Source organism: Muntiacus reevesi, chromosome 1 (genome assembly GCF_963930625.1).
Source record: "Muntiacus reevesi chromosome 1, mMunRee1.1, whole genome shotgun sequence".
Lineage (NCBI taxonomy): Eukaryota > Metazoa > Chordata > Mammalia > Artiodactyla > Cervidae > Muntiacus > Muntiacus reevesi.
In genome coordinates, this window is record NC_089249.1 from 218,520,902 (window position 1) to 218,548,851 (window position 27,950).

Below are 27,950 nucleotides of genomic sequence, written 5' to 3' on the forward strand. Positions count from 1 at the left end.
TTGAAGCTAGATAGAATGAACGTGGATCTGGGTTCTGCCCCATCCACTTGACTGTGGACAAGTAACCGGCATCCATGCAGTCATTTTCACTTTCTGTGGTGGGATTTCCAGTACTCCACACAGACAGTGCATAAACACAGTCTGGACAGTCTGCTGGGGCAGAGATGGGATGGGAAACTGAGCACACCAGAGGCCCTGGTTACTTGTTCCAGGTGGGGGTGGCGAGTGAAATACTGATCTGCTCTGTGCCAGCTCAAAGTCCTAAGAGAAAGGAAGCCTGGGGGTACTGCTGGCACAGTACAAAGCTTTTCCCCTGAAGAAGCAGGCGTCTTAAGGCATTAAAGCACAGTGGTTACAAACACAAGCTCTGGTGACATGGAAAGCTGGGGGTGGGGGTAGGGGGGTGGGAAATGCTGCTGCTGAGCTGTGGCACGTCAACCAAACCCCAGCACCTCCCCAAGCCTCAGTTTCCTTACACTACCTGCAGTACGTGGCTGGAAGAAGACAGGTGAGGCACCCAGAGGCACTGTGCCCAATGCCCAGCCAGAGGTGGCATGCCCTCCTCCTCTCCCACCTGACTTTTGGAGAGCATCTGACCTTACTTATAAAGCGGTCACTGCATTGTTACCACAAGCCAGATGTTACTTACAGCAGAGGAGAAAGATATTCCTATCATATCCTAGTTCCTGGTTGAAAGAGGGCAATCCCCACACCTGGGAAAACTGAAATACCACATTTTTTCTATAAGGAATGAGGGATGAGGCAGGACTCATTCTACCAAGATATGGTCCAGAGGTGACAGTCATGGTCAGAGACATGGTTAGAGAGTGGTAGAAGGAGCAGGTCTGCCTCTAGCTGGCAGCAGCCTTGCATTCCATTGAGTTCTGGTATCATTCCTCACCCAAGTAGGAGACCTGGGACATGTCCTTCCCCTGGAAGTCCTGCAACTCTGGAACACGTGGCTCATTCTCTTCTCCCTGGGAGAGATCCAGCTGGGCAGCTGCATCATCTATTCACAGAAAAGGGAAGGATATGCATTCATCAGGCCTCTGCTCCCGCAGGAAACCAAAGCGGGAGGACAGTGGTGACTCTGAGACAGTAGAGGAGAGAGAAGTTGGAGGGACGCACAACACACCGAGACCACCAACAGGGGCCATGCAGGGAAAGTGGAAGGGCCAGGGCAGGCTGGGAGAGGGCAGGGGAGCGGGCACTAGGGGTAAGCTGTGGGCTTGGGATGACTCTTTCAGGCCTACCAGAAAACCAGCAATGAAAAGAGTCAGAGTAAGAACAATAGAAGAGCAAATGCAAGCAATACAAGTTATATTTGGTTGTGTATGTAAAACAGTCAGGTAACAAGCCTAACTGTCATGTGATACACCAGGTAATGGTTAATCTGCAGAGTGGCCCTGGCACCACTGTGCACAGGTGCCTCCCATTAGGGTGTGGGGGTGAACAGTGAGGTAAGATGTGGACCCCCAGGTCCCTGGTCTCAGGAGAGAGCTGAGTTAAGTCTTACTTGCAGGCAGTGAGACCCCACAGTCTTCTCCAATGATGAACTCTCCGTAGAAGCCAGTCTGGGCAGGGTCTAGAAGGGACCAGTCCTCTTCTGAGAAGCAGAAGATCATATCCTTGAAAGGAGAAACCCGGTTCTGAAACCACAGAACAAGTACACCTCAATCCAGGCACAAGCTAGGGGAGGGATGCGGGAAGGAAGATGAGTCTGAGGCAGAGCCCCTAGCAATGTATACAGCTGGGAGAAAGACAAAGCAGAGAGGCTGCTGCAGAGCTCACAGTCTCCCCAGTTCTAGCCTGAGATCCACCGTCAGATGTATATGGTTCGGGAGAATCCAAACAGTGGCTACCTCACAGGGTGGCCAAGGATGTGTAGGACAGGTCTTCCTACACAGTGCTGGAGAGGCTGCATATCTACAACCCCAAACAGGCAAATGCAGAATGTCTCCAAATGATCCATGTAATGCAGAGATCCCAGTTCTAGAGTTTATTCTGCACATGTGCAGCATGAGGTCTATATGAGCTCCTCTGCTGCAGCACTGGTGATGATAGTTAAAGTTGAAAACAACATTTATGCTCAACAGAAGACTGTTTACGTACGCTGCAGGATATCCTATAAGGCATAATCACCAGTATTAGAAAAAAATAAGAGCTTATCTGTCCTGAGTAGGAAGCCCTCCAAGGTGTATTGTTACATGAAAAAAGCATCTGTGCAAAGATGGTCTAGATTCTACCTAGAAGTCTTGACCATTGGCTGCTTCTGCAGAGTGAGCCAGGACTTCCCAGATAAGTGTAATATTGAGACTTTTCTTATACTTTGTGTCATGAACCATGGGAATGTATCAAAAATTAACTTTGATTTGTGACATGATGGCACATTCACATAATATCAAGAGACCATAAAAATAAAGACGTCATTTACAATATGGAATTACAATTCTTTGCCAGTTAGAGCATGATGCTAGGTTCTCAAATTTCCTGTAAATACTAATATGACAATAGATTAATGGCAAATGTAAATGTCACTGAAAAATTACTCATTTTGCTTGTAGTAATCTGGAACCTCGATTATTTGACAGAATAGTTGGGAGATGTAAAATGTGAAGGATGGACAATTACTGGTCTAGCTGACATTTCTGTTTGCACCTTCTAATTGCAGAACAGAAATACATAAATACATTTCTACTGTTAAGCATGCACTATACATTGGCTTAACATGCACATATTTTCTGCAAAGGGTTTTAATCACAAAGCATTTAAAATAAAATTCTGTTTGGGGTTTTTTAAAAAAGTCCTTTATACATGTAATTGGAAAAGACTTCAAAATATTACCAGCTATAGCCATATGATTGCCTTGGGGCCAGGTGCCAGGAAGAAGGGGCATGGGAAAGGCTGGGTAAGAATTTTTGTTAGTTTTCTGTTTTTGACCATGCAGTATGTGGGATTTTAATTGCCTGAACAGGGATTGAACCCATGTATCCTGCATTAGAAGCAAGGAATCTTAAAAACTGGACCACCAGGGGAGTCCCAGGAGAGTTTTCAGTGAATCTCCTCCAGTATCTTAGGACCGTTCCTCCCAGCCACATACACACTTTTTAACTTTTCAAATTAAGCCTAGAGAAAACAGAGTAATACAATAAACATGAAGGACATACAACTCTGCAGCTAGAGTCAATAAATTAACATTTTGTCCACAGTACGTTTCATCCCAACATGCATCAATGTGAATCTCCTACTAAAAAGTTATTCTCCTACATCAGTACAATTTTTTTTTTTAGCACAGTGGTTCTCAACCAAGGGGGACTGACTCTGTGCTCAAAGGATGTCTGGCAATGTCTGGAGACATTTTTGTCACCACTGAGGGGTGGGCATTACTGGCATTGAGGGGGCGAAGGCAAAGGATGCCGCCTATCACGTCCCTGGGCAGTGGTGCCCCAGATAGACAACGTGACAAAGAATTATCCAGCCAAAATGTCAACAGAGCCATGGGCAAGAAACTGTTCTACAACACCCAAGAAACAACACTGGTTCAATAAGCATCTTTTGAATTATGAAATAGCATTATCCTTTCAAGGAAAAAAACCATGAAGAGTTATACAGGTAACTGTGACAAGAAGTCAAGATTGGAATTTGCTGGGTTAAAGCTTTCTAATAGGCCCCTAGAAGTCTTTCTAAACATGCATTGCCTTAAAATGTCAATCATCCGAATATAAATAAAATTCAACAGTCTTATGTTCATATAACCATAGGTGTATGCTTACAATTACTTATTTATAATTTTTTTTTGCCCAAATCCATTTGATTAGAAAAAATTAAGTGATTCTCCCCCAGATACTTCAGGATGTAGAAAAGTAGGCCTTTATACACAACTGAGAAAAATGAACATTTGAACCAACAGAAGGATACCCTGTGATCTAGTAATTCTATTTCTAGTAAATCATTAGAGATGTATGTAAAAATGAAGGTCCCACCACTAAACCTTCCTAGAAGGAGGCTTCACTATGGAATTGGTGTTTAATATTCTATGCATGTCTTTCGAACTCCCAGTACATATGAATATAGCATGAAATGACAGCATTATTCTGTAAGTTCTCATCTGTCACCTCGTCCATGTGTAAGAGTGTCTCCAAAGTATATGTGCAGAGGGAGCCATGGGAACACACATTTTGACTAATATTAAGTATTTCCACATTGGTTTTCAGGTAGAGTACCTAAAGGACATTCCCACTGGCAACCCACAGGCATGCCTATTTCCATACACCTTTGCCAATACACTGGCTATTGTGAAAAATCTAAGGTTCTAGCAACACTGTGGGTATGAGGCAATCATAGCAGTGTAACTCCCCTTACCTCAATGAACATCTCTTTGTGGATTTACTGGGCAATTGGGTTTTGTCTTAAGAGGTCCATTTATTTATTTATTTATGCTAGCTTTCACTGAAGTATAGTTGGTTTACAATGTTGTGCCAGTCCCTGCTGTACGAACTTAGTTATACACAAATATGCATTCCTTTTTTTCACATACTTTTCCATAAAGGTTTATCACAGGATACTGAATATAGTTCCCAGTGCTATACAGTGGGACCTTGTTTATCCATTCTAAATGTAAGAGTTTGAATCTACCAATCCCCAAATCTCAGTTCAACCCTCTCCCTCCATTCCTCCCCAACCACAAGTCTGTTCTCTATGTCTGTGAGTCTGTATTTTGTAGATAGTTTCATTTGTGCCATTTTTTAGATTCCACATATCATATCATACGGTATTTGTCTTTCTCTTTCTGACTCACTTAATATGGTAATCTCTAGTTGCATCCAAGTTGCTGCAAATGGCAATATTCAATTTTTTTTTTCTTATGGCTGAGTAGTATTTCATTGTATACATTTATCACATCTTCTTTATCCATTTATCTGTCCAAGGACATTTAGGTTGTTTCCATGTTTTGGCTATTGTGAACAGTCCTGCTATGAACACGGGGTGCAAGTATCTTTTTGAAATATAGTTTTGTCTAGGTTTATTTCCAGGAGTGGAATTGCTGAACCATATGGCAGTTCTATTTTTAGTTTTCTGAGGACCCTCCATATGTTTCCATACATTTTTTTCCACTGTATTTTTTACAGTGGCTGCACAAGCTTGCATTCCCACCAACAGGGTAGGAGGGTTCCATTTTCTCCACACGCTCTCCATCATTTATTATTTGTAGAGATTTTAAAGATGACCATTCTGACCAGTGTGAGGTGGTAACCTCACTGCAGTTTTGATTTGCATTTCCCTGATAATTAGTTTAGGGCTTCCCTGGTGGCTCAGTGGTAAGGAATCCATGTGCCAATGCAGGAGCCATGATTTCGATCCCTGGGTTGAGAACGCCTAGCGAAGGAAATGGTAACCACTCTCTTGCCTGGGAAATCCCATGGACATAGGAGCCTGGTGGGATTGAGTCAGACACAACCTACAGACTAAGCAACAACAATAATAATTAGCAATGTTGAGAAGATGCTTGTTTATCTAATGATGAGTTGCTCTTTCCTTTTTTTAAAAAAATCGGCCTGTTATTAACTGTGGCTATACTTAACTATCATAAAACAAAAAATAATATGATTTCAATTAGAAAATTCTAAGTATGCATCAATCACTTTATGGTGGTGTGAGTAATCAGTAATATTAGTGACATAGAAAGGATTGCAAGAAAATGTTTAACAAGTTAGTAGGGTGATCATTTTAGAAAAGAGCTTCAATATCAGAAATGTGGCTGTGGAACAAAAACAGGCCAACAGAGAAGAGAAGAAAAAGTTCAGAAACAAAACTTGGTAATATGTAAAAATTTAATTAATAAATTTTACTTACAGAAAAAACCTATACGTAAAAACAGGACCCTAATCAGTGGGGGAAAAAAAAATATGATTTTCATCTGATGTGCCTGATACAGTTGGCTAACTACTTAGAAATAAAACTAGATTCTGATCTTTTATCATAATTACTACCAAAAAACCCAACTTGAAGCCCAACCCCCAACCAAAAAGCTTTCAAGCACTAAAAACAGAGAGGCCATATGAAAAAGTAACTGGCAGATACTCCACATAAATTATAAATATTCATAGTGATGAAACAGCATGAATGAAATTAAAAGACAAATGACAAACTGGGAACAGAGATACACCATTAATGAAAGGCAAAGAGTACTTAAAATATATGGAGCCCTTACAACACAACTGGTAAAGCTTTCTAATATAGTAAAAAGAAGGTAAGGGAACCAAGTAAGTATTTTAAAACATATAAAAAAAAATTCACCTTTACTAGTACATGAAAAAAATGTATATAAAATACCAGTATCAATGTCACTTTGATGAAGTTTCAAAAAGAAAGGTGATAAATTTCACCTGAGTCCAGAGATCAAAAGTCCGACAATCCAATCACAGAAATCCCCTGGAATCTTCTTGAGAGCTTCTATACCAATAAGTAAAATTAACAAGGTTGCTGGATAGAGAGTCAATATTCAAAAACCAATTTTATTTCTATATATGAACAAGTGGAAGATGAAATATTAAAAAAACATACCACTTACAACGGCATAAAAAATCATGAAATTCATAAGGAAAATGTTTACTAAATATGTACACTATCCAAACACTGAATAACTAAGTAAATGGAAGGATTTAAATGTTTCTAGATGGGAAGACTTCATACTGTTAAGATGTCAATTGCCCCACAATGATCTATAAATTCAGTGAAATTCCAGGCTTTATTTATTTAAGTTGATGAGTTGATTCAATAATTTATGACACACTAAGAACTTAAGAGTAGCCAAGAACTCTGTAAAACAAAAGTCAAACTGGAGGACTCACTACCAAATGCAAAGACAAAGTATAATATTACAGTGTTCTTGACATAAAGGATCAAAAAACATAAATCAGTGCACCATGCAGAGCCCAGATGTTCAGACATATGTGGACAATCAATTTTTGACAAAGGTACCAAGGCAATTCAATGGAAGAAAGGGAAATCTTTCAGTAAATTATGATAACTAAGTATCAACATAAAAAAACAAAACCAAAACAAAACACAAACCCTACACCTCATACCATACACAAAATATAATTTTAAAAGGAACCAAAGGGACTTCCCTTGCTGTCCAGTGGTTAAAACTCCATGCTTCCATGGCAGGGGGGCTCAATCCCTGGTCAGGGAGCTAAGATTCCCACAAGCTGCTCATTGCAGCTAGAGGGGAAAAAAAGAGGAAAAAAACAAGCAAAGACCTAAATGCAAAACCCAGAACTAGAAAACACACAGTAGGAAAATATTTGTGGCCATAGGCTAGACAAAGATTTGTTAGATAGGACACAAAAAGCATTAAATGATAAAAGAAAAAACTGATAAATTCAATCTCATTAAAATTGAAGATATATGACCTTCAAAAGTGAAAGTAAAGTTGCTCAGTCATGTCTGACTCTTTGCAACCCCATGGACTGTAGCCTACCAGGCTCCTCTGTCCATGGGATTTTCCAGGCAAGAGTACTGGAGTGGGTTGTCATTTCCTTCTCCTGGGGATCTTCCCGACTCAGGGATCGAACCCAGGTCTCCCGCATTGCAGGCAGATGCTTTACCCTCTGACCCCCCAGGGAAGCTACGATCTTCAAAAGACATCATTAAAACAATGTAAAGGCAAGCTGAAGACTGATAAAACATACTTTCAATACATGTATCTGACAAAGGACTTAATCTAGAACATATATGCTTTAAAAAGTTCCTAAAACGCAATAAGACAAGCAACCTGATGAGCAGGGAAAACGTTTGGACACTTCACAAAAGATGCAGAAATGATGCACAAGCACATGAAAAGATACCCAACTTCATTAGTTAACAGAGAAGTGCAAATCAAAACCACATTAAGATATCCATTTCAATAACCAAAATACATGTTTTTAAAAATGACAGTGCCAGGTTATGGTGAAGATATGTAAAAACTGGAACTCATATTCATTGCAGGTAGGAGTATAAGTGGTTAGATCACTATAGAAAACAGCCAGTTCTCCTGTAATTCATACATATACACTTCCCCTATGGCAAATGTATATACCATATTCATTCCTAGGTAATTGCCCAAGAGAAAGGAAAACATATATTCACAAAAAGACTTGCATATGAATGTTCATAAAAGTTTCATTCATAACATTCAAAAGCTGAAGTGACCCAAATATTCACCAACAGGTCAGTGGATAAAGCAACTATGTGTGTTTGCTTTGGCCACACTATGTGGTTTGTGGGATTTTAGTTACCCAACCAGTGTGGGCCCTCCACAGTGAGAGAGGGGACTTTTAATCATTGGACCGCCAGAGAATTACCCTGGATAAATTAACTGTGACACAGCTATACAACGGAGGACAAACTACTAATACACACAAGACGAATGCTGCTTAAATCACTGGCCTGAGAAAGAGGAGCCTGACTCCTCTATCATACAGTAGGATTCCATTTATATAAAACTTTAAAACAAGAACAAACCTTATTGTGACAAAAAGGAAATCAATGCTGGTCTGGGAAAGAGAGCATGCAAAAGGACACAGGGAACTCCTAGAATGATGGAGATGTTTTATATCTTGATTGGTTAATGGTTACATGTGCAGACAGTTGTCAAAAACTCTCTAAACTTTACATTTAAAACAGGTGTTATTGTTGTTCAGTCGCTAAGTCATGTCTTGACTCCGAAACCTCAAGGACTGTAGCATGCCAGGCTCCTCTTCTCCGCTATCTCTCAAAGTTTACTCAGATCCATGTCCAAAAATAGGTGTGTTGTATGCAAATTATAGCACAAAAACTAGATTAAAAAAAGTGAAAATATAGAGACCATCTTCAGCCATCATTTCAGCAGAGATTTAAAAAAACATTAATATTAAAAAATATCTATGTAACAATTATACATAAATTCTATATATGTGGGTCACATTAAAAATCACCTGAGATCCTTACCCCCAGGGTCAGAGATGGCATCACCCATATGGGGAAAACCCCTTCAGTGGACAAAACATGCCACATGGGGAAAGAAACAACCCAGCTTGGCACTTCCACCAAAACATGTAACCTGAATCTCAATGCAAGTTAAAACCTATCTGAGCGGAGTCTGCATTACAACGTCTTAACTCTTCAGAACTATTGACACTGTGACAAACACTGAAATTCCAAGGAGAAAATGCTGGACACAAGACAACTAATTGGGAAGCATGACGCTCTAAGATTACTATTTCAATGCTGAATTTACAGAATGTAGTAACTGCATTATGGTTATGCAAGGAACTCCCCTGGCTTTTAGGAAATATGCCCCCTTGGCATGAACAAAGAGATAACAGGGGTAGAATGTCTGCATATAACTTCCTAAAAATTCTGGGGGAAAAAACGAGGTGGGGCGGTGGGGAGGGGTGAGGCAGAGACAGAAAGACAGTGGGAGGGAGGGATGGGGGGAGGGACAAGCGAGAGAAAGTGACAGAGGATGGGGGAATTAAAGCAAAGGACCAGGGCTCCCCTGATGGCTAGTGGTAGAGAGTCCGCCTGCCTATGCAGGAGACATGAGTCCGATCCCTGATCCGCAGAGCAGCTAAGTCAATGTGTCACAACTATTGAACCTGTGCTCTAGAGCCCAGGAGCTGCAACTACGGAGCCCACACGAAGTCTGTGCCCTAGAGCCCAAGCTCCGCAACAAGAGAAGCCACTGTAATGGGAAGCCTGTGCACCATAACTACAGCCCCTGCTCACCACAACTAGATGAAAAACTGGCAGCAATGAAGACTCAGCACAGCCGAAAAATAAAAATATAATAAAATTACAAATAAATAAAGTAAGGCTATTTGCAAGTCTACTATTCTGGCAATCTTCCCCAAATTTGATATCAATGCCAAAGAAAAAGTTAAAAATAAAAATAAACACAACATTTCAGGGACTTCCCTGCCAGTCCAGTGGTTAAGGCTCCCTGATTTCATTGCAGGGGGCAGGGGTTCAATCCCTGGTCAGGGAACTAAGATCCTGCATGCTGTGCAGTGTGGCCAAAAAGGAAAAAAAAAACAAAACTTCTAAGGTTGAATCAATTTGGAACTGGACTTCTCAAACTTGGATACATATCACTCAAAGCATCTTGGTAAAAAAGCACATTCTGCCTCTACAGGTCTAGGGTGGAACCTGAGAGCTTACATTTCTCAAGTGGCTTCACTGCTAGCCAGAGGCCAGTGTGGGGGAAATCTGTCCTCCAAGATAAGTTCCACAGAATGGAAGACAAGGCTCAGGAAGTCACAGGCTCTCCTCTCAATGGCCCGCAGGAGAGAAATTGATATTGGTCTTAAAGTGGGTAAGAAATATGCCACCCTGAAATACACCACTTTGGCCCAAGGATCTTTTTGAGTTGTAGGGAATGGATAAACAAGAAGACTGCAAAAAAAAAAAAAAAAAAAAAAAAAGTACCCTCCCCCCATTTGCCTAAAGGCAGGCCGTAAATGTTCCCCTGTGAAAGGGTGCCTCCCCTCCTACCAGGGAGGTAAGGTGACTTAATTACCAGACAGAACTCTAGACTCTTATCAGCCCAGAGACAGCACAGTGAACTTAACTAAATAATCTTTATCTTCCATTAGTTTCTATATATATCTACCTTCCCACAATTTATTAGCCCTTGAAGCTCAAAATCCTCTTGTCATTTTTCCATAAATGAACTGCCTGTGGTTAAAATGGGTTTCCCAGGTGGTGCAGTGGTAAAGAATTTGCCTGCTAGTGCAGTAGACACACGAGACTTTGGTTGGATCCCTGCGACAGGAAGATCCCCTGGAAGAGGAAATGGCCACCCACTCCCAGTATTCTTGCCTGAAAAATTCCATGGACAGAGGAGCCTGGTGGGTTACAGTCCTTGGGATTGCAAAGAGTCTAACATGACTGAGCATACATGCACGTGGTTAAAATGGCATATAAATCACTGGATCTGACTGCTTTCTAGTTTTCATTCCTGTGAGGCATCCCATAGGCATACAAAATAAAAATTTTTCACCTGTTGATCTGTCTTCTATCAGTTCAATTTGCAGTTTCCTGGCCACTAAACCTTAGAAAGAAGAGGAAAAAGTTTTATTTTCCCCCTCCCAAGGAAGTCTCTCAATATGAGAAATTGATAAGGAAAAGATAGTTATTGACACTATTGATGAAATATGAAAGAAATCAGTGCTCTAAGACAGCAATGTGGAGGTGTCTCATTCTGAAGATTCTAAAGACAAAATTGGCAGTATGTATTATCAAAATAGACTTGAATGTTTTTCCCCTGTGACCCTTGGACAGGTGTCTATGAATCTACCCCAAACTGGAATAGGAACAAAACACAGTGGGCACAGATGTTCATGGCATCATGAAGCAAACCCAAGTCCCAGGGCCCCATAAACAGATCAATTATGCTCCAATCACTGACAGTCACTTACTAGGATACTCAGGGAGCTTTTATATCACGCAGAAAAATGCTTACATACATACACTTTGGAGACAAAGCTTTAATAAAAACAGGACTCAAATACAGCATGATCCTAGAAAGGCATAAGCAAAATGGCAGAGAAAAGAAAGAAATTCATGAAAACACTCAGAAATCTCAGAAAATTGGAAACATGTAATATTCTTTTACTTTTCTAAATCTTGCCAATTTTTATAACAAGAATGGGTGGGGGAAATATATAGGTCCATTTAAAATCAGATTTGCAGAGAACTCTGTTTCCTTCTTGAAGATGGAGGAGACATACCTTTCTTTAAGTGTTCCCACTAAGTAAAACTAAAATCCCAGGAAATCATACATTAAAAAAAAAAGAAAACACACAGCAGACTATGAAAGGTGGAGAGAGGGAGGCACACCAGCTAGAAACCTTGGAACAGGAGGAACAACAGTGGTGAGTACCCTCATTTTTCTTTCTGCCTCATATATCAAATCAGAACTTGAAGCTGAAGGAGTCAGAGACTCCAAAACCCCAATAGGCACAGATAAAAATAAAACCCTAACAAAAGCCTGTTCTCTAAGACACAGGACTGAGAAAGTAGCTAGACAGACAATACCTGCTCTACTCCAGCCAAGCACCACAGAAAAACCCCTCAAACCTTGTTCATGATAGAAGTGAGTGAGTACGAGTCCAAACTTCCACCCTCATTAGGCTGCAATGAAGTGTCCAAACACCCCCGCTGGGGTGGTCTCAGAGAATGCCAAGCAGGGACCTGGAACTTCCATCCCTGCTGCTGCTAACAGTCCTCCCCTACTATCGCCACTATATCAGTGGAGACCATATCAGGAACTACCAACCACCTGTCAAACTACCACCTTACCTGTCAAACCTGTATGCAGGTCAAGAAGCAACAGTTAGAACTGGACATGGAACAAGAGACTGGTTCAAAATTGGGAAGGGAGTATGTCTTACATGCAGAGTACATCAGACTAAATGCTGGAATGGAGGAATCACAAGCTGTAATCAAGACTGCCAGGAGAAATATCAATAAGCTCAGATATGCAGATGATACCACTCTGAAGGCAGAAGGCAAAGAACTAATGAGCCTCTTGATGAGGGTGAAAGAGTAGAGTGAAAAATCTGGCTTAAAACTCAACATTCAAAAAACTAAGATCCTGGCATACAGTCCCATAACTTCATGGCAAATAGTTGGGTAAGAAGTAGAAACAGTGGCAGATTTTATTTTCTTGGGCTCCAAAATCACTGCGGACAGTGACTGCAGCCATGAAATTAAAAGACGCTTGGTTCCCTGGAAGAAAAGTTATGACAAATCTTGCTGCTGTTGCTGCTAAGTCGCTTCAGTCGTGTCCAGCTCTGTGAGACCCCATAGACGGCATATTAAAAAGGAGAGACATCACTTTGCCAACAAAGGTCTATAATCAAAGTTATGGTTTTTCCAGTAGTCATGCAGGGATGTGAGAGGACCAATAAAGAAAGCTGAGAGCCAAGGAATTGATGGTTTTGAACTGTGGTGTTAAGAGAAGACTCTTGAGGGTCACTTGGACTGCAAGAAGATCCAACCAGTAGATCCTAGAGGAAATCAGTCCTGAATGTTCATTGGAAGGACTGATGCTGAAGCTGAAGCTCTAATACTTTGGCCACCTGATGTGAAGAGCCAACTCATTGGAAAAGACCCTGATACTGGGAAAAATTGAAGGCAAAAGAAGAGGGCAAAAGAGGATAAGATGGTTAGACAGCATCTCCAACTCAATGGACATGAATTTGAGCAAACTCCAGGAGATAGTGACGGACCCAGAAGATACATCATAAGAAACTTCTGAAACCTAAAGACAAAATTTTAAAAAATGGGATCTTTCCTATAGGAAGAAAGTCTGAATCAAATCTGATTGCAGATTTCTGGTCAGAAACTGTGCATGAACTGTACTTTTCAAGTGCTAAAAGAGAACAGTCAGTCAACTGTAGATTTTATAACTGATGAAAATATACTTCAGGAGTGAAGGGAAAATCTAGACATTCCCAGAGGAATCAAAAATAGCTACATTTGCCACCAGCAGATTTATCTTAAAAGAATGGCTAAAGAAAATTCCCTAAACAGAAAGGAAACAAGAAAATAATAAAAGGAATTACGGAACATAAGAAAGGAAGAAAATCTTAAGCCAAAATATGAGCAAAGACAATAGGCTTTCCTTCTTCAAGTTTACTAAATAATGTTTGACAGTTGAAGCAAAGGTTGTAACATTGTCTAACATAGTTCTAAATATCAGACATGATTCTTAATGTATGCAGAAAAACTATTTAAATCAATTGTATTATAAAATGGAAGGGTGAAGGGATGTAAAACATTGGGATAACTTTCGTATATTACCCAGAGAAAGTGAGACAGGAAAGAAGGGTGCAGGGCACAACCATTAAAAGAATGACACAACCATTAACAACAGAGTAGGATACAGACTGGTTAGAACCAACTACACCTGGGAGGGTGGAAGATGTCCCTTCTGGTGGACTTCAGCCTCATTATACACTCTAGGAACATATTAGTATCTAAATGACACATTCACAGATGCCATAGCAGTTCAGAGGACAACCATAAAAGGCCAAAAAGTGAGTGGTCGCCCAATTCCTGGAATCTCTGCTCCTTCCCCAAATTAGAATAATCTTCCCACTCGCTAGCCTATGAAGTTACTCAGCTAATAAAAAATAACCACTGCCACACCTCAGGGCCACTCTTGCTTCCCAGACCATACACACTGTGGAGTATTTTCTCCCAGCGCCTCATACTTCCCAAGACCCCGACCTCACGCTCTGGGGCTCCTGCTCTCAACTTTTGAAATGACCCACACTGTCCACAGTGTGTGAAAGTGAAAGTGTTAGTTGCTCAGTCATGTCTGACTCTTTGTGACCCCACTGACTGTAGCCAGTGTCCAATGAATTCTCAAGGCAAGAATACTGGAGTGAGTAGCCATTCCCTTCTCCAGGGGATGTTCTCAATCCAGGGATGAAACCTGGGTCTTTTACACTGCAGGTGAATTCTTTACCACCTGAGCTACCAAGGAAGCCCATCTACAGAGTGTGTATTTCTCTAAACAAGCTTCCACTTTACTATGGTCTGCTAGTGAATTCCCTCCTGCACAAAACCAATGACCCTCACTTGGTGGACTGTCCCAGGGAATCATTCAAGACCTAGGACATGACCATCTTCTCACGTGTGCCACATTTTTTCTGCAACACTATCACTAAAAAGTTATATGACAAAATTTCTTTGCTTGATCAAACTTTAGTCAGGCTCCTGAACCTTCCCCTATGCCCTCTGTACACTTCCTCATAAAACCAAATTTCAGCATTAAGTCAGTTTAACCAGCAACTAAGCATAGCATAGCATAGTGGTTTAACCACAATCTTGTCTTCAACAACTGATTGGGTTCCTCATCCCTTACCATACCCTAGATCATGTCTGATCACCCTGGTCCAGGGGTCCCCAACGCCCGGGTCATGTACTGGGACCCGTCTGTGGTTTGTTAGATAAACCAGGCCACACAGCAAGGGGTGAGTGGTGGACAAGAGAGCAAAGCTTCATCAGTATTTACAGATGCTCCCCATCACTCACATTACTGCCTGAACTCTGCCTCCTACCAGATCAGTGGCAACATTAGACTCTCATAGGAGTTTGAAGCCTACACTGAACTGAGGAGGTACTCCATGTCCAAGGTCAGAGAAACCCCAGCAAGACGCTATGGCGCTGGAGCGGCGGCTGCGTGGCGCTCGAGCAGCTGTGAGAAGATACCCAAGGGCAAAGGAGATGCCCCAGCAAGACAGCAGGAGGGGTGAATTCACATTCAGAATCAGACCCCACTCCTGCCAGAGGCGCTCAGAGGGCTCAAACAAACCTTGTGCACACCAGGACCCAGGGACCCCACAGAGACTGAGACAGAGCTGGTTTGAGTGTCTCCTGGTGACTGCAGCCATGACATTAAAATCTGCCTACTCCTTGGAAGGAAAGTTATGAAAAACCTAGACAGCATATTAAAAAGCAGAGACATTACTTTGTCAACAAAGGTCTGTCTAGTCAAGGCTATGGTTTTTCCAGTGGTCATGTATGGATGTGAGAGTTGGACTCTAAAGAAAGCTGAGCATCAAAGAATTGATGCTTTTGAACTGTGGTGTTGGAGAAGACTCTTGAGAGTCCCTTGGACTGCAAGGAGATCCAACCAGTCCATCCTAAAGGAGATCAGTCCTGGGTGTTCATTGGAAGGACTGGTGCTGAAGCTGAAACTCCAATACTTTGGCCACCTGATACAAAGAGCAGACTCATTTGAAAAGACCCTGATGCTGGGAAAGATTGAGGACAGGAGGAGAAGGGGACGACAGATGAGATGGTTGGATGGCATCACTGACTCAATGGACATGGGTTTGGGTAGACTCCTGCAGTTGGTGATGGACAGGGAGGCCTGGCATGCTGCGGTTCATGGGGTTGCAGAGTCGGACACAACTGAGCGACTGAACTAAACTGAACTGACTGTGGACGTACAGGTCAGCAGTGGACTGCCACAGGGACAGGGCCTCTGGGAGCAGCAGACTTGGGTATGGCATAAGTCCTCTTGGAGGAGGTCGCCATTAACCCCACCATAGAGCTGCCAGAACTTACATAGGACTGGGAGACTCTTGGAGAGCACAAACAGAAACTTGTGTGCACCAGGACCCAGGAGAAAGGAGCAGTGACGCCACAAGAGACTGACCCAGACTTGCCCGGGAGTGTCTAGGAGTCTCCAGCAGAGGTGTGGGTTGGTGTTGGCCTGCTGCAGGGTTCAAGGCAGTTAGTATAGCAGTACTTGCATGGAATCTTTTGAAGGAGGTCCCCATTACCTTCATTACCTCCACCATAGTTTGGCCCCAGGTAAATAGCAGGGAGGGAAGACAGCTCCACCCAAGCTCCACCCATCAACAGAAAATTGGATTAAATATTTATTGAGCATGGCCCTGCCCCCATCAGAACAAGACCCAGTTTCCCCCTAAGTCAGTCTCTCCCATCAGGAAGCTTCTATAAGCCTCTTATCCTTCTCCACCAGAGGGCAGACAGACTGAAAACCACAATCACAGAAAACTAGCCAGTCTGATCACATGGACCACAGCCTTGTCTAACTCAACGAAACTATGAGCCATGCCATGTAGGGCCAAGACGGACAGGTCATGGTGGAGAGTTCTGACAAAATGTGGTCCACTGGAGAAGGGAATGACAAACCACATCTTGCCATTGAGGACCCCATGAACAGTATGAAAAGGCAAAATGATAGGACATTGAAAGATGAACTCCCCAGGCTGGTCGGTGCCCAATATGCTACAGGAGATCAGTAGAGAAATAACTCCAGAAAGAATGAAGGGATGGAGCCAAAGCAAAAACAATACCCAGCTGAGGATGTGATAGGTGATAGAAGCACAGTTCGATGCTGTAAAGAGCAATATTGCATAGGAACCTGGAATGTTAGGTCCATAAATCAAGGTAAATTGGAAGTGGTCAAACAAGAGATGGCAAGAGTGAACGTCAACATTTTAGGACTCAGCAAACTAAGATGGACTGGAATAGGTGAATTTAACTCAGATGACCATTATATCTACTACTGTGGGCAAGAATTCCTTAAAGAAATGGAGTAACCATCATAGTCAACAAAGGAGTCTGAAATGCAGTACTTGGATGCAATCTCAAAAACAAAATGATCTGTTTGTTTTCAAGGCAAACCATTCAATATCATGGTAATCCAAGTCTATGGCCCAACCAGTAATGCTGAAAAAGCTGAAGTTAAATGGTTCTATGAAGACTTACAAGATCTTCTGAACTAACACCAAAAAAAGATGTCCTTTTCATTTTAGGGGACTGGAATGCAAAAGCAGGAAGACAAGAAACACTTGGAATAACAGGCAAATTTGGCCTTGGAGTACAAAATGAAGCAGGGCAAAGGCTAATAGAGAAGACTACATATAGAAATCACCAGATGGTCAATACCAAAATCAGATTGATTATATTCTTTGCAGTCAAAGACCGAGAAGCTCTATACAGTCAGCAAAAACAAGACTGGGAGCTTAGTTCATGAACTCCTTATTGACAAATTCAGACTTAAATTGAAGAAAGTAGGGAAAACCACTAGACCATTCAGGTATGACCTAAATCAAATCTCTTACGATTATACAGTGGAAGTGAGAAATAGATTCAAGGGATTAGATCTGATAGAGTGCCTGATGAACTATGGATGGAGGTTCGTGACATTGTACAGAAGACAGGGATCAAGACCATCCCCAAGAAAAAGAAATGCAAAAAAGCAAAATGGCTGTCTGCAAAGGACTTACAAACAGCTGAGAAAAAAAGAGAAGCTAAAGGCAAAGGAGAAAAGGAAAGATATATCCATCTGAATGCAGAGTTCCAAAGAATAGTAAAGAGAGGTAAGAAAGCCTTCCTCAGTGATTAATGCAAAGAAATAGAGGAAAGCATAGAATGGGATAGACTGGAGATCTCTTCAAGAATATTAGAGATCCAAGGGAACACTTCATGCAAAGATGGGCACAATAAAGGACAGATGGTATGGACAAAACAGAAGCAGAAGATATTACGAAGAGGTGGCAAGAATACACAGAACTATACAAAAAAGATCTTAATGACCCAGATATCCACGATGCTGTGATCACTCACCTAGACCCAGACATCCTGGAATGCGGAATCAAGCGGGCCTTCACTACAAACAAAGCTAGTGGGGGTGATGGAATTTCAGCTGAGCTATTTCAAATCCTAAAAGATGATGCTGTGAAAGTGCTGCACTCCATATGGCAGCAAATTTGGAAAACTCGGCAGTGGCCACTGGACTGGAAAAGGTCAGTTTTCATTCCAATCCCAAAGAAAGGCGATGCCAAAGAATGTTCAAAGTACCGCAAAACTGCAGTCATCTCACACACTAGCAAAGTAATGCTCAAAATTCTCCAAGCCAAGCTTCAACAGTACGTGAACCAGAACTTCTAGATGTTCAAGCTGGATTTAGAAAAGGTAGAGGAACCAGAAACCAAATTGCCAACATCCTCTGGATCATAAAAAAGCAAGACAGTTCCAGAAAAACATCTACTTCTGCTTTATTGACTATGCCAAAGCCTTTGACTGTGTGGATCACAATAAACTGTGGAAAATTCTGCAAGAGATGGGAATACCAGACCACCTTACCTGCCTCATGAGAAATTTGTTTGCAGGTCAAGAAACAACAGTTAGAACTAGACATGGAACAACAGACTGGTTCCAAAGGGACCAGTCTTGGGAAAGGAGTAAGTCAAGGCTGTATAATGTCACCCTGCTTATTTAACTTCTCCGTAGAGTACATCATGTGAAATGTGAGGCTGGATGAAGCACAAGCTGGAATCAAGATTGAGAAATATCAATAACCTCAGATATGCAGATGACACCACCCTTATGCCAGAAAGTGAAGAACTAAAGAACCTCTAGATGAAAGTGAAAGAGGACAGTGAAAAAGCTGGCTTAAAACTCAATATTCAAAAGACAAAGATCATGGCATCCAGTTCCATCACGTCATGGCAAATAGATGGGGAAACAATGGAAATAGTGAGACTTTATTTTCTTGGGCTCCAAAATCACTGCAAGATGGTGACTGTGGCCATGAAATTAAAATACACTTGCTCCTTGGAAGAAAAGCTACGTCCAACCTAGATAGCATGTTAAAAAGCAGAGACGAAAATTTGCCAACAAAGGTCCACCCTGTGAAAGCTATGGTTTTTCCGGTGGTCAGGTATGGATGTGAGAGTTGGACTGTAAAGAAAGCTGAGTGCCAAAGAATTGATGCTTTTGAACTGTGATGATGGAGAAGACTCTTGAGAGTTCCTCGTTCTACAAACAGATCAAAGCAGTCAATCCTAAAGAAATTCAACCCTGAATATTCACTGGAATGACTGACGCTGAAGCTGAAGCTCCAATACTTTGGCTACCTGATGGGAAGAACTGACTCATTTGAAAAGACCCTGATGCTGGGAAAGATAGAAGGTGGGAAGAGAAGGGGATGACAGAGGATGAAATGGTTGGATGGCATCACTGACTTGATGGACATGAGTCTGAGCAAGCTCTCAGAGTTTGTAATGGATAAGGAAGCCTGGCAAGCTGCAGTCCATGGGGTGGCAAAGAGTCAGACAGAACCAAGCTACTGAATCAAACTGAACAATAAAGATCCAGTAAAATCAAAAAAACAAAAAAGCAATTTTTTAAAAAAAGAAAAGAAGCATGAATACAGAACTCAATAGCACCATCAAAAATAAGATCTAAGCAACATTTATAGACTACTTCACTCAATAACTGCAGAATTTTTTTAATTCAAATGCTTACAGAATACGAACAAGACAACCCTACACTGGGTCATCAAAATCCTGGAAGAAGAGGAGAGATTCCCAACAAATTTGAAATCATACAATATGTTCTCTGAAAACAATGAAATTGAACTAGAAATCAATAGTAGAAAGATAACTGGAAAATTTTTAAATCTTTGGAAACTGAACACCACACTTCTAAAGTATGGTGAAGAATAAGGCTCAAGAAAATTTCAAAATATACTAAAGTGATTGATAATAGAACAAAAACACACTGTACTACAATTTGTGGGATGCTGTTAAAGCAGGATAGCATGAAAATGCTTACGTAAGAAATGCTTACATTTGGGAACTTCCGTGGTGGTTTACCAGTTAAGAACCTTGCTTCCAATGAAGGAGACACAGGTTTGATCCCTGGTTAGGGAACTAAGATCCCACATGCCTTGGGGCTAACTGAGCCCACACACAGTAGAGCATGTGTGCCATAACTGAAGCTTTTGCACTGCAGTGTAGATTGCATGGTGGAACTAAAATCCGACGCAGCCAAATAAATAGATAAATATTTTTTAAAAAGAAAAACACACGTTATACAACTCATTCACTGTGAAATAGATAGTATGAACAGTCCTATAACCATTAAGAGAGTTGAATCCATAATTAAAATACCACACACACCCCACTCCACCCTCAAACCTCTATAGTTTGTGCAGTTTCCCTAAAGAATCCTACCAAACATTCAAAGAATGAACACTAATTCTACACAATCTCTTTTAGAAAACAAGAAGACGGAACACTTTCCAATTAATCTTCAGAAGCTAGTATTACCCTGGCCAATTTAGGCAAAGACAGTAAAGAAAACAAACAAAAACCACTGACAGACATCTCTCATGAATAAAGAATAAAAAATCCTTAATGACATAATAGCAAATAAAATTCAGCAATATATCAAGAGAATTTCACACCAAGAAGGCATGAATCACAAGAAGGCATTTATTCCAGGGATGAAAGGCTGGTTCAAATTCAAAAGTCAATCAATACAGTCCACAATATTAACAGTCTAAAGAAAATTCACATGATCATATCAACTGATAAAGGAAAGGTTTTGACAAATTCAACAATCACACACAATAAAAACTCCAGAAAAACAGGAATTAAGAAACTTACACAACTTTATAAAGAGAATTTATTTAAATTTTGCAACTAACATGCTTAACTGTGAAAGACTAAATGCTTTCCCCCTAAGATGGGGAATAGGGCAAGGATGGAGGTTTACTCCCACCCCTGCTATTTAACATTATGCTGGAAGTTCTATCCAGTGGAATAGGGCAAGAGAAGCTTGCCCTATTAAAAACTGAAAAGAAAGAAATAAAATTGCCCTTATTTGCAGATGACATCATTGTCTACACAGAAAATCCAGGACTGCTTAAAATTAAAAACAAAAACCGCACCAAAACCCTTCTTAAACCATTCCAGCATGGTCTCAGAATACAAAATAAACTTATAAGAATCAAGTATGTTTCTTATTCTATAAATAAATGTGTTGTCACCACAATTTTAAATATATTATAATTTACAACTGCTGATAAAGTGAAGTACCTAGCTCTAAATCTAACAAAACAAGTACAAAATGTATATGCTAAGAATTTATATAACAGTGATGAAATAAATTTAAAAAAAAGTAAATGAAGAACCATACTGCATTCACAGATTGGAAGACTCAGATGATAAAAATGCTAGTGTTCCTCAAATTGATATACAGGTTGGTTTAACAAAATCCCTATCAAAATCTCAGTAAGATCATTTGTAATTTTATTCTAAATTTTATTCTAAAATTTACAGAGAAAGGAATTAAAATAGCTAAAATCAAAGGGATTAAAATAGCTAAAATAATTAAAAAAAAAAAAAAGAATAAAGTAAAGTAAAAGACTCAATCTACCCAACTTTAAGACTTAGCATATAGCTACAGTAATTAAACTTGTATAGTACTAACAGAGAAAGAAACAAAGATCAATGGAACAGAATACAGAACCTAGGAAAAGACTCACACAAATATGCTCAACAGCTTTTTGACAAGGGAACAAAAGCAATTCAGTGGAGGAGACAGCCTTTTCAACAGATGGCATTGGAGCAACTGGCAAAAAACGTCCACTGGCAAAAAATATGAACCTTGACCTCAGTCTCACATTTACACAAAATTAGAGGTCATGGACTTAAATGTAAATGGATCACAGATCATGGATTAGATGAACTCAAATGTAAAATATGAAACTATCTCACTTTTAGGAAAAAATAGGAGAAAATCTTTGGGATCTAATACTAAGCAGAGTTCTTAGACTTTATACCAAAAGCCTGATACTTAAAAGGAAAAATTAACAACCTGGACTTAATCCAGATTTAACACTTTTGTTCTGTTAAAAACTCTGTTAAAGGGATGGAAAGACAAGTTTCAGAGTAAGAGGAAAAATCTGCAAAACACATATCCAACAAAGGACAAGTATCTGGAATATATATTGAGTTCTTAAAACAATAGTAAAAAAGTAAATGGTCCAATTAGAACCACGGGCAAAAGTCATAAGGAAACATTTCACATAAGAGGATAGTCAGACAGTGGAGAAGCATATGAAAAGATGTCCAACTTTATCAGTCATGAGGGAAATGCAAATTTAAACCACAGTGAGATATCACTTATTAGAATGGCTTTAAAAAAAAAGTAACAACAAACGGTGAGAGGATGTAGACAGTGTAGTTTAGTCATACATAGCTCACAGGAATGCAAAATGGAAGTTACTCTTGAAAAGGAAGTTACTCTGGAAAATAAAAGCTTCCCTACAAAACTAAATATGCACTTCCCAGTCAACTTAACAACTGCATGCCTGAGGATTTATCCCAAAGAAATAAAGACTGACGTTCACACAAAACCTGTATGCAAATATTCACAGCAGCTTTATGCAAAACGGCCCCTGTGGGGAGAGAGCAAATTAGCCAGGATGGCTGTGTTCAGGCTCTCTCGCCCCACATTTTGTAAATAATGACTATTAACAGCTGAAATCATTTATAGCACTGCACATGCACTCATGAGGTACTCCCTTGGTCACGGGCTAGTTTGTGGGGTATCCCTCTATGAGCTCACCATGAAAAACTCTGGCTGCTGCTACATTGGGGCTATGTTGGAAAAACACCATGATTATGTTATGTGAGGTTATATTATGGCTTGTTATGGCTACATTATGATTACCTTGTGGCTGCTGCTATGGCTGCCATGCCAGCCAGGAGAGACGCTGTATTGTGGCTGCTATGCCAGCCAGGAGAGAATAAACATGTCTGTAGTTCCTACGGCTCCTCAAGTCTTCTTCTAGCCTCTTAGCTCGTGCCTTGCCTACCCTGAGTTCAGGGAACAGTGTGGACAGTGTGAAAAGCGAGACAACTGGCACTGTGAGCAGATTCAGCAAGACAGCCCCAACTAGAAACAACCAAGATATCCTTCAATGGGTGACTGGTTAAACAAACTGTAGTACAGCCATACCAAGACATTCTACCCAGCACTAAAAAAGGAACAGATTACTGATACATGCAAAACCCTGGCTGAAGCTCCACAGAATTATGCTGTAAATTCCCAAATGTTACATACCGTATGAATCCATTCATATAATTTTTTTGAAATGACAACATTACAGAGATATAAAACAAGTTAATAGTTGTCAGAGAAAGATGAGAGCATGGTGTAAAAGAGAAGTGAGTTTGGCTATAAAAGGCAAAATGAAGGATTCTCCAATGAAGCAAATGATCTGTATCTTGTATGTATCCATGTCAATTTGCTAGTTGTGACATTGTATATTTTCACAAGATGTTGCCATTTAGGAATTTCCCACAGTTTGTTATGATCCACACAGTCAAAGGCTTTAGCATAGTCAATGAAACAGAGGTAGACGTTTTTCTGGAATTCCCTTGCTTGTTCTATGATCCAATGGATGCTGGCAATTTTGTCTCTAGTTCCTCTGCCTTTTCTAAATCCAGCTTGTACATCTGGAAATTCTTGGTTCATGTACTGTTGAAGCCTAGCTTGAAGGATTTTGAGCATTACCTTACTAACATGTGAAATATGGGAGAAATATCAATAACCCAGATATGCAAATGACACCACCCTAATGGCAGAAAAGCACAAAGGAACTAAAGAGCCTCTTAATGAAGGTGAAAGAGGAGAGTGAAAAAGTTGGCTTAAAACTCAACATTCAAAAAACTAAAATCATGGCATCCAATCTCATCACTTCATGGCAAATAGGGAAACAATGGAAACAATGACAGACTTTATTTTCCTGGGCTCCAAAGTCACTATGGATGGTGACTGCAGCCAGGAAATGAAAAGACACTTGGTCCTTGAAAGAAAAGTTATGACAAACACAGACAGCATATTGAAAAGCAGAGACATCACTTTGGCGACAAAGTTCCGTATAGTCAAAGCTATAGTTTTCCCAGCAGTCATGTATGGATGGATGTGAGTTGGACCATAAAGAAAGCTAAGTGCTGAAGAACTGATGCTTTCAAACTGTGGTGTGAGAAGACTCTTGAGAGTCTCTTAGACTGTAAGGAGATCAAACCAGTCAATCCTAAAGTTTTGAATATTCACTGGAAGGACTGATGCTGAAGCTGAAGCTCCAAAACTCCAGTCACCTGATGCGAAGATCAGACTCACTGGAAAAGACCCTGATGCTGGGAAAGACTGAGGGCAGGAGAAGGGGGTCGACAAGAGGACGAAACGGTTGGATGGCATCACTGACTCAATGGACAACAGTTTGAGCAAACTCCAGAAAATGGTGAAGGCAGGGAAGCCTGGCATGCTGTCAGACACCAGTTAGTGACTGAACAATAACAAATATTACTTAGTATAAAAGTATAAGCAATCTGATACTCAGTATAAAAGAATAAGGGATCTCTTGTGAGTACAAGAGATTCAACTTCATGTAAATTGAACTATATGTGAATTTACAGTTATGTAAAAAAATTTTAAATATATAAATTTCTTTTTTTTTTTAAATATATAAATTTCTTGTGCACCCATGATCACAGAACAGCATTACTCCCAAGAGCCAAAAGGTCAAAGCGACCTAAGTGTCCATCAATGAATGAACAGATAGACAAAATGCATTATATATATAGCAGGGAATACTATTCAGCCTTAAAAAGGAAGGAGATTCTGCACATGTTACTTCAAGGATGAACCTTGAGGTCATTATGCTTAATGAAATAAACCAGTCATGAAAAGAAAAATGCTGTATGATTCCACTTACAGGAGCTATCTAGAGTAGTCAAGTCACAGAATAAGTAGAATGGTGGCTTCAAGAGGCTGGGGGGTATGAGGAATGGAGGGAGTTACTTAATTTGTGAGGAATTTCAACTTGGGCAGATGGAGAAGGAAATGACAACCCACTCCAGGATTCTTGCCTGGAGAATCCCATGGACAGAGGAGCCTGGCGGGCTACAGTCCACAGGATCGCAAGAGTCGTACATGACTTAGAGACTAAGCCACCACCATCACCAGATGAAGAAACACTAGAGATTGGCGCCACAACAATATCAATATGTTTAATATTACCGAACACTTAAAGACACTATATTAAAAATGGTTAAGATAGTATATTTTATGTTATGTCTATACTACCATACATTTTTTAAAACCAAAAAAAAAAAAAAAAAGTTTTCCATGATGGTGATTTCTAGTTCACTAGGCAGCAACTATCTTCAACAGAGTGATAAAACAACACTGAATATCAAAATATACATCTTTCTTTCACAAGATGCAGATCAAAGCTCATTAGATATTAAATTTACAGTATCTCCCTGTGTGTCACACTAATCAAAGATATATCAATTTTTAATAAGAAATATGAGTTTCATCTCCTTTGGGTCATGTACGTTCAACAGCCATCACAGTACATGATAGATACTGAAACACATGTGCCAAGCACTAAGGCTCATGAGTGATTGCTCCAGAAATCACTCACCGGGGGCAGCTGGAAGGTAGTCACCTGCTGTGCGTCCCTCAAAATTGCTTCCTGAAGAATGGAAGTGTCTTGCAGGACTGAAAGAGATCAGAAAAGAATCCCATAAAAATCTAAGTCTCTTTTCTCACCTGAAGAAAGAGGATCACCAGATGATGTACGTAAAAAGCACTTGCAAACCATAAGGATTTCTATTGCTTTGCTTTCAGACATGTCAATGTGGGCTTTAACACAAAATGCCTGGGTTCCAGTTGGCTCTGCCACCAACCAGCTATGTGACTCCCATGTCCAGGGACCTCAGCTCTATCATCCATAATATGAGGGAAATAAAGGTTAAAACTCCACAGAGTAAAAGGTCAGTAAGAGTTGCTGGCAACAGATTTTTGGGACTCTAGTGTCATGTAAATTTATACATTTATAAGTTTATAAATTGCAAAGCTCCTTAAGGAAGCCTATCTTTCTTATCTCTATTAGATGCTCCTGGAAGAGTACTTAGCACAGTACCCTAACCACTAATCACACAAAAAATGCAGAGTGTAGCATTGGGATCATCTCACTCTCCCTTATCCTGGGCTACAAAGAGCCTCTGCTATATTCTCATGTGATTTCTCTCCCCTGACAAGCTCCTGCTTGGGCTTCTGCAAGAAGTGAGTCATATACCTGGCTTATTGCGCAGTCATGTCAAATGACCTGTGTTTCAAAAAGTGCTCCTTTCATAGAATAAACTTGGAAGGATGAACTATCATCTCTTAGTTTAGAGAAAATTCAGATTAGCCACAGCTCATAATGCAAAATCAGTGCCAAATAGAAGCCAATGCTCCTCACCTTTCACACTTGGGATGCAAAGCTTTCTGCAAACAAGGGCAGGTGTGGTTACTTGGAACAAGAGCCTAAGACAGGAGCCAGCTCAGCCAGCAGTGACATTTGGGGAGCAGCTCCCTGTGGGAGGCAGCCTCATCACCCTGCTGCCAGAAGCTCAGGGTTGGTGGGCATGGATTTGAGGAAGGGATTTTTAAAAAAATAATTATTTATTTATTTGGCTGTGCCAGGTCTTAGCTGTGGCACTCTGGATCTTTTATCTTGGTTGCAGCACACTGGATCTTTAGTTGTGGCATGCAAACTCTTAGTTGCAGCATGTGGGATCTAGTTCCCTGACCAGGAATCAAACTTGAGCCACCTGCATTGTAAGCATAGAGTATAGAGCATAGAGCATAGGGACCCGGGAAGTCCCTTGAAGAAGGGATGTTTTAATTCTGCTCTCATACCTACCACCTTCTGAGGGATAAAACACAGCCCTACCCTACCTTTCAGCATGATAAATGAGCATATCAATACTTTGAGGATTACTTTGAAAAGTTTTCAGCCTCTAAATAAAAACTATATTTTGGGGAAAATCTTCAAGATTAACAACTATATGGTTTTTAATGGAAATTCTTCCCAGTGATCAATCACCTGAACATTTAAGGTATTGCTCATAGCTAACTCTCATCATACTTTCTTCGTCCATTTATTATTACTGCCCCCGGAAATGGCAGCACTGACCCTTTTGACACAGTAGTTGGCTTATCTCAGAACTCTACCTGGAAGTGAGTAGGCTGACACAGTTCCTTTAAGACTCTCTCATAGCTTGTAGAACCTGTAGAACCCAGGCTGTTGGCACAGGCATGCATGCTGGGCAACTTCAGTCATGTCTGACTCTTTGCCACCTTATGGGCTATAGGCCACCAAGCTTCTCTGTCCATGGGAATCTCCAGGCAAGAATATTGGGAGTGGGTTGCCATTTTCTCCTCCAGGGGATCTTCCCAACCCAGGGACTGAACCTGCATCTCTTGGGTCTCCTGCATTGGCAGGTGGGTTCTTTACTACTAGTGCCACCTGGGAAACATTTATTTGGGCAAATGGTTGTTTCTCATGCCTGTGGTTGTGGGCTGAATTGCATCTCTGCTGAATTCATATTAAAAGTCCCAACCCTCAATACCTCAGAATGGGAATATATTTGGACATAGAATTTTTCAAGCAGTAATTAAATTAAAATGAGGTAATGGGAGTGAGCCCTAATCCAATATGCCTGATGCTCTCATAAGAAGAGGAGATTAAGACACAGACACACATACCGAAGACCATGTTAGGACACAGAAATGTCTGT

The 27,950-nt window shown here is 40.7% G+C and overlaps 1 protein-coding gene across 4 annotated transcripts in view; it reads right to left on the reverse strand.

The window, feature by feature from the left end:
- ZNF496 (zinc finger protein 496) overlaps nucleotides 1-27,950 on the reverse strand; it is a 45,674-nt gene that overhangs the window by 9,740 nt on the left and 7,984 nt on the right. For 3 of the 4 annotated variants that reach the window (XM_065918350.1, XM_065918349.1, XM_065918353.1), the window contains exons 6-8: nucleotides 25,808-25,884; nucleotides 1,517-1,649; nucleotides 902-1,009 (exon numbers count right to left, since the gene is read on the reverse strand). In XM_065918350.1, coding sequence (XP_065774422.1) covers nucleotides 902-1,009; nucleotides 1,517-1,649; nucleotides 25,808-25,884 — 318 coding nt within the window. The remainder of the gene's footprint in view (nucleotides 1-901; nucleotides 1,010-1,516; nucleotides 1,650-25,807; nucleotides 25,885-27,950) is intronic. The other variant, XM_065918351.1, reaches the window with a different exon arrangement.